Consider the following 15,864-nt stretch of genomic DNA (forward strand, 5'->3'; position numbering starts at 1 on the left):
GAGCCACATATCCAGTTTTGATGATTCTTTAGCAGAAGTTATGGGGAGTATCAGAAACTGAAGATGCAAGGAGATGCTTGTCCATTTGTCTGGATGTATTTTACACATACATACATACTTATATTCAGAGAATGTGTTACAACATGTTTACCCTAAGTTATTGGACTCTGGGGATATATGGAGAACATGTATATCTTTCTGGTTTTTTAATTATTATTATTTTTCCACATAAAAGATAAAAAAGTGACATACACAGGTTAATAATTCTAAATGTATTCCTAAATTAATATTTATTAAAATGTGTGCAAATCCTATTTAAAAATATTTTCTTGGCTGATATTTAGCTATTAGCTATTCTTACACTCAGTACAGCAGTAAACTTAGCATACAAAATGTTACTGAGAACCAGTCGTAGTTGTTGGCATGAAAACAGATCAAAGTGATTTGATAAACAAGCAGGCAATTTACTGCAAAGCAAAAAATCTCTCCTGGCATTACTGTATAATATATTATATATTACAAATATATTCAACTTTACAAAGCAAAATCCCTTGGTATTCATCTCAAATATTACTGTAGCTTATCATTCTGAGAAGATTTCATTTTGCTTCCACATCCATCCATGCATACTTACAGCAGTCTGTGGTTATATACATTTATGAATAGATGTTTCAAAAAGATGTTCTTGTTATAGAGATAACATTTTACACTGCATACACCCTTACATGCTCATTATGAGTTAACACTTGTGTTGAAAAAAAAAATTATATTTACATAATGTGTGTGTGTTTATAGATAGATAGATAGATAGATAGATAGATAGATAGATAGATAGATAGATTTAAAACCTTAATGCTGAAACTGTGTTTTCGATCAACAGGAAAAGTCACCTCCGAGCACTAGACTCACTACAAGCCAGTCTTGATGCTGAAATAAAAGGTCGAACAGAGGCCGTGCGAATGAAGAAAAAGCTGGAAGGAGACGTCAACGAGCTAGAGATCCAGCTGGACCTGGTTAATAAGAATAATGGAGACCTGCTGAAAACCATCAAGAAAATGCAGCAGCAGATAAAGGTACGTGCACAGACAAAGCGTGATAGTAATAATAGAATACCTGGCAATATAAGACACTTATCACAATGCAAACAAAATTGGCAGTATATTTTGACGTTTCATTTTGTGTCTGTTTGTCTGCTGTGCGTTCTTTCAGGCTCTGCTTAACATAGCTATTATAATTATGACTTATTTTTCCCCCGTGTAAGTATTTGATTCAGACATACACTATCTAGACAAATCACACTGGGAGGACCATCATAATCTCAAAGTTATCCAGTGGTGGTTTTTTGCAAATACTACCATTCCAAACACACCCAGGAGACTCTTGATGGGCGGGTTGTTCAATAGATGAGCCTATTGCACTGGCCTTGTGATGTCACTGAGATCCTTCTCATGATTATTATAGCTCATATAGACATTAATTTGGAGATATTTATTCTTAATGCTGAAGACTAGCCCTTATTAAAGTTTGTTGCTGTATACTATGGTAAATGCATAGCAAAAAGTTGTGAAGCATAATGAAATCATGGAATAACCATATTTTATAAGGGGCAACTCAAGGTAGAGCATTTTAAAGGCTTTGCTTTCCATAGGACCTGCAGACGCAGATGGAGGATGAGTCCAGGCAGCAAGAGGAGATGAGAGAACAGTACAACTTGATGGAGAGACGCTGCAACCTTCTGGCAACCGAGATGGAGGAAACTCGGACTAGCGTGGATGCCTCTGAGCGGGCCTGCAAGATCCTAGAGCAAGAGCTGATTGAAATGAACGATACGTACAACGAAATGAAGAGTCAGGTGAGAGAATGAATCTGTACACATCTCAAGCTATTCCCTTTCAAACTGTAACCTGTACTTCTAAAAGTGTGCTAGACCATGGTAATCACATAGTAACCCTTCGCAAATGACCCTGAACAGCAGCGTGGTGGAACGACAGTGGAATTGGTAGCACAAAGGCAGTTTTAATAGAATGGATGAGTGTACAACATTACCACATTTGCAGTTCTTCTAGTTACAGTATATATAACATGCTATTGAAGTCAAGGCCATTCTTTTTTCGTTAAAATAAGGAAAATAAAAAAGGAATATAAATAATCATTTAGGAATCCATTTGAGATCAAGTTTAAATCTTAAAAAAAAAAAAAATGTATATGTAGGATAGAACAAAAAAGCATATTGAAAAGGTTGTTAATACAGTAATAATTTTATTTGTGTCCTCCCTGAATCCTTTCTCAATGGCAGTTCCAGTCAGTGACAAGTTTGAAAAGGAAGCTGGAAGCAGACTTGCAACAGCTAAACACAGAGCATGAAGAACTGCACAGTGAGATCAGAGCTTCTGAAGAAAAAACAAAAAAAGCCACGTCTGAGGTATGCGAATTCTGTCAGTATATTGCTTCTAAATTGTATACAGTGTGCTATACACTGTATGCTTTGAAAATGATACTGCAGCTTGCCAACCCCTGGGAGAGGGGCATAGGAATGAATAAGCCAGGGACAGGCTTGACTGACCACGATCGACCCGTTAGCAACAATCGCTAAGGTACTGGTATGTTACTGTGACATCACGACTATCATTAGCTCATCATTGTTTCTGCTTGTTCAAAAATAATACATTTGTATTATCATTTTATTTATGTGTGTGACAAAAAAGAATAGTATAGTACGGCTCTCTTTAAAGTGCCCCATCTGTTATCTTTATGACTTTGCCTTTGCACTTCACCCTTAACTTAAGAGCCCTTAACCAAAGCTTTTTTGTGACACCCAGGCTGCAAGGATGTCAGAGGAACTCCGTCAGGAACAAGATCACACCCTCCACCTGGAGAAAGTGAAGAAAGGACTGGAGATGCAGATAAAAGACCTGAACACCAGACTGGAGGAGGCTGAGCAGCTGACCATGAAGGGAGGCAAGAAAATCATTCAGAAACTGGAAGGAAGAGTGAGTACAAAACATAGAAATAAAACACAATGCTAGACAATTCAAATGAGTAACAGGTTGATCAAATAAACCCCTTAGCAAATAAATATAGCTCTTGCAACTTGAATACTTGAATATAAAACACAAATCCTTATAAATATATATATATATATATATATATATATATATATATATATATATATATATATATATATATATATATATATATATATTAGTATTAGTATTTATAAATCTAGACGACAAAACTTTTACTTGGGGGGGGGGGCCCCCCTCCACCCCCCACCACCACCACCACCACCACCTTTTCTGAAAGCACAGCTCCCAGTTAATCAGAGTTCAGCTGGAGGTCGTCTGTTTCAGTGGATTGACAATGGGATATATGAGATCTTTCACCTTCAGCTTGGCAGATTAATAACAGCCATGTCAGTAGGGATTGAAAGACTCTTACGGCTGATGGTGGTTGGGGAGGCTGTGTCAAGTTAGTTTTTTTTTCCAACTACATCGCCAGTCACTGTCACAGTTTCTAGTTAACATTAACTGTTATGGTCTTTTGATATGAAGCACTGGTCTGGCATAAACTTAACCCAATAGAGTAGGACATATGGACACTGACTTGCAAAGTGTTATGAACTTCTTTTGTTAGAAGACAATAAGAGCAGGGGATGGTCACACAGCATAGACAACAAAGCAAGCACCTTTATATAGAGTGTATAAAGAGTTTTCAGAGTGCTAAAAAAACACTTGAGGTCTCCTCTAGTTCTAGCTACTGTGTTCTATGATCAGTGTTTAGTCTTTCCTATTTTAAGGTCCTTGATTTTATATTTTTTAAAAGGCAGTTATAAGTCCAGTCAAATCAGTCATTATACTTGCCGACAGGCTGCTGTTGCATTGTGTCAATGGGAAACTTTGTGACATACAGCTGACATACTGTGATAGACAGATAACAGGATTTGGAATCCCAATGAAAGTGAATGGGAGAGAGATTTCTATTGGTGTATGTATTGAGCTGGGAGTTACTGCTTGTTTGCAGGTGAAGGAGTTGGAGCTGGAACTGGATGGTGAGCAGAAGCACCATGCGGAGAGTGTGAAGACCCTGAGGAAGAACGAGCGGCGCCTCAAAGAGCTGGTGTTCCAGGCGGAGGAGGACCAGAAGACCCAGCAGAGGATGCAGGAGCTGGTGGAGAGGCTGCAGAACAAACTGAAGGCCTACAAGCGACAAGTGGAGGAGGCTGTGAGTAATGCTATGTTACAGTAATCAAGCCCTTTCTGTGCAGTCCAAATTCTCCTTCTGTTCTCAGTTATGTATCAATATGAATATTCTAGAATTAACAAAGTTTCAGCTCAAACTGAAATTCATTACATTGAAATTGTACTTTCTGGGGTGTCCATCTTTTGCTATCCGCATCTCACAAACTAAGTGGGCCAGTATGTGATGGACAAGGCATACCAGGCCCATTTGCTGTACTTTTATATACCCTTAGAATTAGGTACAATGCATAACAGACACATTTATTAACCTACAACACAACAATTTTCCTTTCAGGAGGAGCAGGCAAATATGAACTTGGCCAAATACAGGAAGACAGTCCATGAGCTGGACGATGCAGAGGAGAGAGCAGACATCGCAGAGACGGCTCTGACAAAGATCAGAACCAAAAACAGAGCCAGCTTCGGCAAAGGATACTCTTCGGTAGGGACCTGTTTGTATTTTAATTTTTTTTTAAACTAATAGTGTTTTTTTTTTTTTTTTTTTTTTTTTTTTTTTTTGTTAAGTATATTTCAAGGTATATGGGAAGCATTTGAAGATACCTCTTAATCTGATTTAGAGATATCTTAAAATATGTTTCTAAATATTTGAAGATACCTCTTAAACTGATTTAAAGATATTTTAAAATATGTTTCTAAATATTACTAGATATCTCTAAAACATTAATACAATTTGAATTTTGTGTATAGAAGCTGAAACTTCTGATTAGAATTAATTACCTTTTAAAGCAGACAAACAGCTTTGCTTCATAAATCCATGAGTGTTGAGTGAAGTTTTTTTTAGGTGTACAACAAATAATTTGTGTCTTCTGTTGTTTGAGCGCTAACTTTAATATTAATATTTATAATGGCCATATCTTTTCTTTATCTTTTCGCATACAGGGCTACAGTACTCCCTTTACCAACACTGTCCGATCCCCAAGCTCTGCAGGCTCTGAGGGAAGAGGAGAAAAGATAATGAATGATGAGGACACAGCTTCCCTGATCCCAGCTTATCTCAACTCCCTGAAAAAACTCATGATCGAATAACAGAAGATGTAATAATATATTGAAATTAAAATATTATAGAATCTAAACAGCACATGATAGGAAGAATAATCTTTAGTTAGAGATACAAACTGACTTTACTTCTGTTTGAAGGAACAGTGGTTCCTAATTCACAAACTGCCCAGGTTTTTACATTTTTTTTTATTATAAATGTCACCTTCTATTGCAAGTAACTAGTCATTAAAGTGTCACATTACCTTTAAGTTAGTTGGCAAGTCGCTTCCAATTAAATGTTCTTAGTTTTCTTTAATGTTCCCTTACCTTTTATGGTGTTTGAATCATTCTATGTGGTTCTTATTGCAATTACAGAGTTAAAAAGCTTCTGTTCAGTTTTAGTTGCCTGACAGATGCAATGTAGGCTAGATCAGGCAACGTGTCTTTATATTAGTAAAAGAGGTCTTCACGAGTCCAAATTAATCAACCCAACTCAAACACGAAACAACAATTATTTACATGACCCGACCCAACCCAATGTAAAAAACTTGTTATTAGACTCGGATCCAACCCTGCCCCAAAAAACAGTGGAACGCTTTTCCTTTCCCCAGCTTAGTATATGCACTGACTAGATACAGGATTAAAGGATACATACGGACCTTTTTATTTTATTGTGTTACATGTTCCCATGTGTTGCTACAACTGTTTATGTAAGGTGTGTGTTTTGTTAAATTTTTTTTTTTTTTTTTTTTACATTTTGACCACTTTTTTTTTTAAACTTTTAAATTGAATTCCCTTCCACAATATGGCTTCACATGTACCCGCATGGAACTCTCAGAACTACATTTCCCATCATCCTTCTACTCACTGGTAAATCCATCTCAGTTACATATGTGAGCAGGAGGATGATGGGAAATGTACTTCTGCGAGGTCCATGCGGGTACCTGTGAAGCCATCTTGAGGCAGGGAATGCAATTTAAAAGTTAAAAAAGTGGTCAAAATGTAAATTAATAATAATAATTTAAACAATACACACACCTTACGTAAGCAGTTGTAGCAACGCATGGGAACACATCCTGGGAATACATCCTGGGCATCTGTAATGTACAGTATAGCTTTTAGGCCATATTCAGAGAACTTTTTAAATAATGTTTTTGTAGCTATTTCGATCTCTAAAGGTTTGGCATTCATTCACATGCTTTTAAAACACTTGCTAACCTAAGCACATATACAGAACTCAATGAAACCATCTTGAAAAAAAAAAGTGCTAAACTGAATTGTGCTTGATATCGCTTAACTACAGAAATTAAATGAACTCTAATATCCACAGGTTTACAGATATTTTAACTATTTTTTTTTTTTAAATGGATTACGAATAAAGACAAACCACCTAAATCAGGGGTGTCCATTCCAGGTCCTGTAGGGCCGGAGTCCCTCCTGGTTTTTGTTCCAACTGTGTCCTAAATTACTTAATTTGACCACTTATTACGAATTATTGTTCTAATTGAGTAATTTAGGGCACAGTTGGAACAAAAACCAGGAGGGACACAGGCTCTCTAGGACCAGGATTGGACACTCCTGCATTAAACAGAGAGATGGCCTTAATTTTTTAACTACTTTATTTTAAAAATAAAGTCCACCTAACTCTACAAAGAAGAGGTACATTTGTGGTCACAGGGCTTTTTGTTCTTGCTGTTCCCTGCCGTTAACATTTCAAGAAATAAACTATAAAATATAATACAACCCGCTTTTACATATTGCTACTGGGTGTAAACCTCATATGCGAGGAAATGGTAGTTATCTGTCTTCACTGGCTGTGCTTGTAAAGATGAGGCATGTGTAAAGATGAGGCTATATGATAACCTTTGACTAGCAGCACGACAGCTCAACAAATTTAGATTTTTATGAGAGTGAAACATTGTACTCCCTTCTAGATTACACAAAAAAATTAGTCTGTTTTATCAATAAGTGAATACTGGATTTATTGCTGTACTAAGTTTCAACACTAGACAGATATGATTCTTTTTATCTGGCTGCTGACTGTAGAAAGTTTCTTTATAAATGCTACTTTTTTATAAAGTGCAAGTGCCCACCATGTCTTTCCCAGTAAAAGGACCTTCCAACACACTATGCATTACTAATGCATACCTACTGTAATGTTACTCAGGCTACCTGTACTGTCAAGAAGGCTCCTGCTTGCTCTTACAGTAGTTATTGTAATTAGTGTGTTGCTGCAGATTAGTAAGGATGGCATAAAAAATATAATTAACTTGAAAACACTTGACGCTTCAGGGAATTTAAATATTAGAGAGCATTAACAAAAATTGAATAATAATAAACACATTACTTACTGTTCTTTCATTGCCTGTTCTGACATGCAATTAATGAACAGGAATTGATAGATATTTGTATGTTGAGGGTCTAAGACAAATAGCAAGGATGCAGTCAGGATTCCTGCAGACCAGTCATTTGGAGCATTGACATCTGTAATGGCATACACGTTGTTCTGCTAAACCTGCATTTGTTTTTATACTATAGACAAGTGAACTAGCAAAAGATGTTTTTTTTTTTTTTTAAATGTTTTAAAAATAAATAAAAAATAACCTTGTTTAACTTCTGTAAAAATGTGTTCTAGCAAACTCTGACAGATATAATTGAATTATAACTACACAATCAAGGTTAAAGATGTATGCATTATACTAGGGATAGTAAGGAAAAGAGTGAGACCAAAACATCCTGCGCTACAGTGTGGGGTACAATCACGACACCCAAGAATGCAAAACAATCAAGAAGCCTAACATAGGCATGGGAAAGGACACCAAAAATGGAAGGCAAAAGCATGTATAGCTGATATAACACAGGTACTTTATGTTGGGTCTGACTAGTCAAGAATAACCAGCTGAATCAGAATCTTAGTTGGATATTGCTATGGAACCTCAAGTTATAAATAGCAAGCAAGTACCTGGAAAGCAATGTGTGCATTATTAAAACTGCAATATTCTGCAACGCTTTGACACAAATGTAATACGGTGATGCCTGCTGTACAGTGTATGCCGCAAACCATGCTGACATGTGTGACTGTAAAAGAGCTTTCCTTATTTAGCCTGGTGGTCCTGGATTGAAGGCCGCTGAGGCCTCACTTTATTTTACTAAAATGTATACATTTAAAAATATAAAATGTGTGTTTTGTATAATTCTATAAAAATAATAATGTGGCATGTACTTCACACTAACTTCATGTTATTAGCACTTTTCCCCCCCACATGTATCTGCGTTGATGAATTTAAGGGTACCTGGGCTGCCAAATCTCTTCAGACTGGAATTAATGTGCAGGGTTCTCACTGGCTTTAAGAAAGACCAAACTTATTAAGACATATATATTTAAACAATGACAAAAAATATTGTTTAGTTTACTTGGAAATAATTCAAATGTACCCAGAACTATTATTCTGATAAATTATATTTCAGAATCAGTAAACACAGGAGGGACAGTGTCATTTCAACTAACAAACAGTGGTCATATATATTTAGAGACCAGTGAATTTGAATCGTCTGATACTACAGACTCAGTTTTACGAACACATTTTGTGAAGATAAGGGATTTCTCATGTTTTAGATTTGAGGCATTTGTAGTGTTTCCGTCACATAGTAATCTCTTTGAGATATAACTCCTGAAGTACGGACTTGAAGAATGTGAAAATGGCAAACAATGTGCAAGTCCTCCAATCTGCTTCAATTCAAGGATATGACCCCAGTAACAACGCTGAAAGTGTCATATAATGTAATGTATGTGGTGAATTGACACCACTGACACTTATATATATATATATTATATATATATATATATATATATATATATATATATATATATATTATATATATATATATATTATTATGTGTCTTTAAATCTGTAATAAAACTTTTATATCATTGCATTAATTACTTGAGTGCTTTATTTTAATTAACACTGACTTGGGGCAAAGAAATATGGCTACGGGAACAAAATACAGCAAGTGGCTAAAATATGATCTTATGAGTGACAAGAAAAACCTTAGTTGCAACCGACACTGATGTCAAGCTTCAACCAGTGGTGGGTACCGATAGTACTCAAGCCAGGTACATTTAAACCCACCTCTTTCTACAGTCAGTGCTGTTGAGCTTACCTTCTCCTGGAACATCACCTCATGCTCAGTCTTGCCAGGAGTTGGCAGTTGAACTGACTTGTTACCTATTGTGTCAATCAAAATTTCAATGCAGCACAAAGTGCCTCGAAAGCAGAAAAGCAGGTCAAAATCCTTTGAAACACGCGCATGTGTGACTGAATATTTTGTAATTCCATTAACCAAGATCTACTTAAGACAAGACACAATCAATTTGACACCTGATTTAATCAATATATTTTATAGTAATGCCAAACATTCACTGAATAGCAGCTACAGTATATATCATCAACATTTACAATCTTTTAAAACTTTTAAACATTTAGTTATATACTTTTAACAGAACACGTTGGCCATATTACACTTACACACAATATTTAAGTATTAATACAATTTATGAAACAGTAATTCTTACTGGTTGAGCATATTTACATATGTAAAAAAACAACAAAACAAACAAACAAAAAAAACAATGTGAATAGAGTAGTAAGCTGAAACAAACCTGTTAGTTTTACATCAGTGGAAAACCAAGCAAAGGTAAGGAAAGGTTTTTGCTTTTCAGTCTTTGTACAAAAATAAGTATTTTGGAAATACATTGTTAGTTGCACCTTGATGCTGAGCTCAGAACTACCAGTAAACTGTTATTCTTTAGCAGGTACACAATGACTATTTAGAAATCCCAGGTTGCTAACAGCTGCTAAAATAAAATATATTATCTTCTGGATTCCCAGGATTTTCGGCATCCAAATTGGTCCCATTAACTATGATTTGACCTACATGTAATATAATGCAAAAAACAATGTACACAAAGTAGATGCCAGCTGCAGTTTTAGTACAAGTATAATGTTGAATATATATTATATATACATTTAAGCTTTCCTAACAATAGATTAAAACTGGATACCAACTGGAAAAGGCCTGTCAATAACCTTTTTGGGTCCTATTCAAAATATAAAAAAAAATGTTCGTCTCTCGCTCACCCAAAGTGACCTGTAATCCGAATTGACTTATCATAATGAAATGCAAGCTGATAGCAGCTGTAAAAACCAAACTTCAAACCTCAGTATTCTAAGTTTTATTGATGTTTATTAAAGGTTTATTTTTGAATTTTCACCTCTGGTGTCAGCATAACATGCCAATATCCAAGAAAACATTACTTGAAAAGTATTTGGCGGCAAAAATGTTCCTATTCGGCCATACAAAAGAAGTTGACAGTATAAAAAAAACAATAAAACACATTAAGTGATGTTATGGGATGCTAGGTTTATTTTACTCTCAAATTTAAATCATCTTTAAATATTCGTTTACATTTTCAAAGAATATTCTTGACTTGTGCTAGCCTTTGGTTCATTTAGATAACAAGAATAAAAAGCCAAATTATCTAGAATTCATTGTCATTGTTGTCCAGTAGTAGAAGGGTATATAAATATTATCAGCACAAAACGGTAATACAATTGTGGAGGAGAAATTAGTGAGCACCATCCAAAAAAAAGAATAAAGAGAATAAATTATATAAAAAGTTTAAATTTGGCGTGAGGGAGTAAAGCAGTTTGAGTGCAGGTGTCATTGTTTGTATCTATATGTGTTTTTATGTAAAAACTATGCCACCTGCTGGAATAACCCAGTATATCACATTGTATTGTTTGGGACTGTCAGAAAGATTGAAAATCTCTACATTTTATAGAAATACTTTGTTACCCTATAGTTATATTATCGAAAATGGCTGGGATGTATATAAAATCTCTAACATTCAAAGCTACGGTTGTTTGACTGTATAATAAATATGAAAATATACTCTACAATTATAAGTCTGCCCATACTGTTCCAATATTCAGACATGTTAATTATAGAATACATACATGGATTTTACTAAATAAAGCAAGACCTGGAAAAGAAAACTACGTGCTGATAGCTGTATATTAAACCTAAACAATATTAATAATTAAGACATTTTCTGTTGTATAATATTTACAAAATCCTTTTCAGCTATGTACATGATCTATAGGACGATGGTCGTAATGGTTGAGATTTTTTCATTCAATGTCTTTAGACTTCTGCAATGGCTATTAAATGCTCAAATGAGTCTGTGTACAAAGTCCAAGCCCTTTTCCATTGGATTATTTTAATTCTATTGACAAAATGGTCTTGGAATAACGCTGCTGGAATCATTGAGAGCTACAAAGCCTATTACTACTTTATTTTACCTTGCTTTTAAAGCATAGCACTTTCAGTAAACAGGGACAAATGCAATTCACTTGGGTATCTTTACCAGTGTGATCTTATACCCCCCCCCCCCCCCCCCCCCCTGTAATCCCCTGTCTTATTGTGTTAAATATCCTTACTTGTTTGTTATAAATCAAATAAAAAAAAAAACTTCAATGGCCTAGCTGAAGTGAGACCAAGTGATCAACAGCGAAGGTACTAGCATGTAGCAGTTCTGTTTAAAATATTTACATATCCTGATATTAATTAAAAAAAAAAAAGACTGGGTCATTATCATTTCAGTAAATTCATTTGTCTAAATTTGTTTTAAAAAATAAAAGGCTACAGAAATGATGTAAAACAGCAGAAATGCTTCATAGTGTAATCTGTGGAGCTGGTACTTGTAATTAACTTGATGACTTAAATGTGTAGTACAATTGTTATCAATAACTACTGTACAAATGCATAAAACGGCACCGAGTTCTTACAATTTTAAAGGTGCTTATTGATCAAGAAATGTGTATCGTAATTCCTAACAAATAGCAGGTGGTCTGTTTATACAGTTATGCTACCCATACGGTATCAGTCCTCTGACTTCTGACTGAGGCGTTTAGTATGAAAGTTGTTGTTGAAGTCAGTCACTGCAAAAGCATTCTTTTTTTTTGTAATTTTACATTTATATACATGCTTAGCATGCAAAAGAGAAGCTCTTCCACCTTGACAAGTGAACAGGAATGGAGTATAAATGAAAGGATACATGGAGTCGAGTAAACTGGTTCACTTTTTTCTGTTTTACACAAAAGGCACTGAATACAATTTTGCTCTTGCTATAGACTGGTAAAGTCAGTTATAGCAGTTGTTTGCCCTTAAGTGTGGCTGTTCAAAATGGCATTACTGTAAGAAGCAGTTATCATACTGTATGATGCAAAGAGACAGTAACACCTTCCTGGGGGTGTCCGGATATGTATATTGTATAGAATATATAATAGACCCTGATATGTAGGTGATACAGCCATCTGGAACTGCTTTGTAACAGATGGAAATCACACTACCATTTTCTATAGTGTTTAATTATTCTTTTTTCCCCCCTTGATTTATATATATATATATATATATATATATATATATATATATATATATATATATATATAGTATAGTCTCACTATACAAGCTTATGTTCGACTAGGGTTCCAAACCTCCAGACAAACATAACATAGCACCCTACACAATATTTTTTAAACTGTTTGTCAATGGAATACAAGAGATTGCCCTGCTAAGACTTTGAAAAATAATTTTATCAAGTAAGTACACAGACCAAAGGGATATACCCCACTAACAACTTAGGGTATTGTTAACCTGTTTTTACCCCACTCAAACCTCATGCTTACTAACTGACTAACTGAATTGGGATCTCAAATGCTGTACCAGCCTATACAGCCGTCAAGCAGTTGTTCTGCATTGGTAAATAATTAATAATTATTTAATAATTAATTATTTATTTTTAATAATTATTTACCAATAATATTATTTAGCCACTCTTAGCCATTCAGCATTCCACTGCAGTTTTTCTAATGGTCATTAAGTGTTACAGTATCTCTGTGTATTGGTTACCTCTGAAAAGCTAAGTTGCATACCAGTCTGTTACAGTATCAGCTCAAGCTATATAGAAGAAAAACCAAAAGAAGTAAAACTGGGAAGCTCATCTATATGTCCATGTCCACCGGCCGGATGTCCCCAGTCTTGTGCTCTTTTACCCAGAGTTCCCGATCCTTGGCAGGTTCAACCTTCTGAAGCAGCTGATCAACCGTCTCCACAGTCTGTTAATAAGAGAGAACAAATAAGAAAAAAAAACATCATCTCAGTCAAGTCTCAGTCACCCTTAGAAATAAACGGACTGCTGCAAAGAAGACTGGCAGTCTGTTCCAAAGTATGGGACATGCTGAACGTAAAGAGACAGATGAGATGGAGTTTGGCCAGAAAAAAAAAAAAGTTAATATAATTTAACCTATGCTTACTGTTATACTAAATCATCATATTATTTTCATAATTGTGAAGTAATTTAATGTACAGCCCAGGAGGTATTTTCTTTAATTAATAGTAATATTTAATATTTAATAGGTATTTATCTAAATTAACGACTGTATAAGGTTACGATAAAACACTCCTCTGTTTTTGTTGGTAAGCTAATAATTCCCACTGTGACAAGCAAAATCGAAGATTGTTGAATTCTTTAAGGTAGAGAATAAGGAGGTATTTTATTGAATCATACTTTTTAAAAGGAGAAAAAAAATCTTGCTAAAAGTAGGGTAAGTTCACGTTGTGTTGTATGAAACACCATCACATATGGGAAAACTGTAATTTGATTTTAGAAGGTGACTAATATCCTGGTCAAAACAATATAACTGAATATGTAATTTAAGCTCTGACAGCATATTTGGTTGCCTTGTATATAGTTAATAATAATGTATTCTTACATTATATTAGCATGCTTTCACCTCCAGATGGAATCTGGCTGCACTACAGTGTACTAACCTCTTAAATAACCTCAATTATTTATTTGTAACATTTTGAAAGATAGTAGGTGCTCTCCTTCAATCAAATTAGATCAGCTGACAGTAGGTACTTAACACTTGTCAGAACAACTGGGCTGTAACATGAAGCAAGTAACTTCCATCCCCTATGTGCATTGAACACTGCGCACATAGCTTCACGAAGCTGCAGACATTCAAGCATGGAATTTCAAGTGTCATGTTAAACTACTTCAAACAGTAGCAACACATGTTGAGAAACTCTTCTATCTGTCCAGCTCTTTCTTGAGGAGTGTCATTTCCAGGAAGGAATTCAATATAAGTGATTTTATACAGCAGTGTGAAAAATCTATTCAAATTGGCCAGGTAATGCATATGCGACCCGTAAACCAAACTAAAAAAGCTGTTTTACACTATATACAATATTGCCATTATTATATTGAGAACTTCTTATTTCAATTACATAAAATGCTTTCAATGACTTGTCTTTTGTATTTGTTTGGCAAGTCTGGGTCATGCTGAGTTCAGGAGCTGCTTCTCCGTTCCAGTTTGCCAGACAGGTGTTGTTAACTAGATCAGCTCCAGAAGCACCAGCCACATCTATTGCAAAGCAGGGTCTTGCTCACAGAATGAAAGGAAACTTGATCCCATTCACTTGTGGCACAAAGATTCACAACACTGAATGCAAATTGTGTAACATAAATCTAGTATTGTATGTTACTGGTATGTAAGAATAAAAACAAGTTAGACCTAGAATAGTTTAGGGCAGAAAAAAAAAAACACTGTTGAGGTCATTAACAATAAAATGGGAGTCAGTTAGGAAAGCAGTGTGTTCTCTTACACTTTGGTTAAACATGTCGGTTTCATGCCTCAGCTGTGTGTACTGACAAAGGTGCTGCCGTATCATCTCTACCCGTTCCACCTCCAATCTCTCCAGCTCCTGAAAAACCAACATAAGACATTGAATTGACTCTCTCAGGACTACTTCACCATTGCCCTTGCTTGTATAAAATGTGAAAATGGCAAGTAGACAAATAAACACACTAAGTGAGATTACTCTCAAAGATTCTTGAAGTTCCCATGACCTTTAATAAAAGGCAAGTACTGTGTAAAGAAACGTAGTATACCAGGATGCTGTATTACAGTGTCACAGAACACCCTGTAATTTTTACAAGAAACACGCTGTTACCTTTTCTCTGTTTTGTGTTATCTGTATTGCTGTGCTATACTTTTAAACATATTGCCCTCTCTTGTTGACTTTTTAACATCATGGATCGCATATTGACCGTGCACAACATTTTTCAATGTATATTTGGAAGTGTTCACCAGGAGAAAAAGAAAATCTTCTAAGTATTGCAGTGTATCCAGACCACCCTCTGTCCTGCAACAATGCGAGTTTCCTGTTCCCACAGTACACCACTCATTTCAATCAGAGCGTCAGACCACTGTTGCAAGAGGGAGCATGAATTGGATACACTGCATTGTTTAGAAGTAAAAATCTCTTTCTCCTGGCCAACGTTCCCTAGTAAAAGTTGGGAAAAAAGTAATTCCCGAGCATATTTCCCAATATAATCAAAACTATCAGGAAATATGTAGAAAAAAAATGCTTCAATATGGACAATATGGGATAAGGCAAAGGTAAAGTAATGTAACTATTGTAAACTCTGCAAAGGATTGTGTAACACTTCAAATACAAGCTATCTGTGCTCTATTATTAAAAAGACTGAATCACTGAAA

General features: G+C 35.3%; 2 protein-coding genes across 8 annotated transcripts in view; one reads left to right on the top strand and one right to left on the bottom strand.

The window, feature by feature from the left end:
• Positions 1 to 5,958, top strand: part of LOC121295755 (myosin-16-like) — a 78,498-nt gene extending 72,540 nt beyond the window's left edge. For all 4 annotated transcript variants that reach the window (XM_041220766.1, XM_041220768.1, XM_041220769.1 and 1 more), the window contains 7 exons: positions 881 to 1,073; positions 1,649 to 1,852; positions 2,297 to 2,422; positions 2,820 to 2,990; positions 4,021 to 4,221; positions 4,534 to 4,680; positions 5,139 to 5,958. In XM_041220766.1, coding sequence (XP_041076700.1) covers positions 881 to 1,073; positions 1,649 to 1,852; positions 2,297 to 2,422; positions 2,820 to 2,990; positions 4,021 to 4,221; positions 4,534 to 4,680; positions 5,139 to 5,285 — 1,189 coding nt within the window. In that variant the 3' untranslated portion in view covers positions 5,286 to 5,958. The remainder of the gene's footprint in view (positions 1 to 880; positions 1,074 to 1,648; positions 1,853 to 2,296; positions 2,423 to 2,819; positions 2,991 to 4,020; positions 4,222 to 4,533; positions 4,681 to 5,138) is intronic.
• A 6,860-nt stretch (positions 5,959 to 12,818) lies between these two features.
• LOC121295483 (growth arrest-specific protein 7-like) overlaps positions 12,819 to 15,864 on the bottom strand; it is a 99,893-nt gene continuing 96,847 nt past the window's right edge. For all 4 annotated transcript variants that reach the window (XM_041220135.1, XM_041220134.1, XM_041220136.1 and 1 more), the window contains exons 13-14: positions 14,969 to 15,067; positions 12,819 to 13,416 (exon numbers count right to left, since the gene is read on the bottom strand). In XM_041220135.1, the coding sequence (XP_041076069.1) occupies positions 13,303 to 13,416; positions 14,969 to 15,067 (213 nt within the window). In that variant the 3' untranslated portion in view covers positions 12,819 to 13,302. The remainder of the gene's footprint in view (positions 13,417 to 14,968; positions 15,068 to 15,864) is intronic.

Source organism: Polyodon spathula, chromosome 20, assembly GCF_017654505.1.
Source record: "Polyodon spathula isolate WHYD16114869_AA chromosome 20, ASM1765450v1, whole genome shotgun sequence".
Lineage (NCBI taxonomy): Eukaryota > Metazoa > Chordata > Actinopteri > Acipenseriformes > Polyodontidae > Polyodon > Polyodon spathula.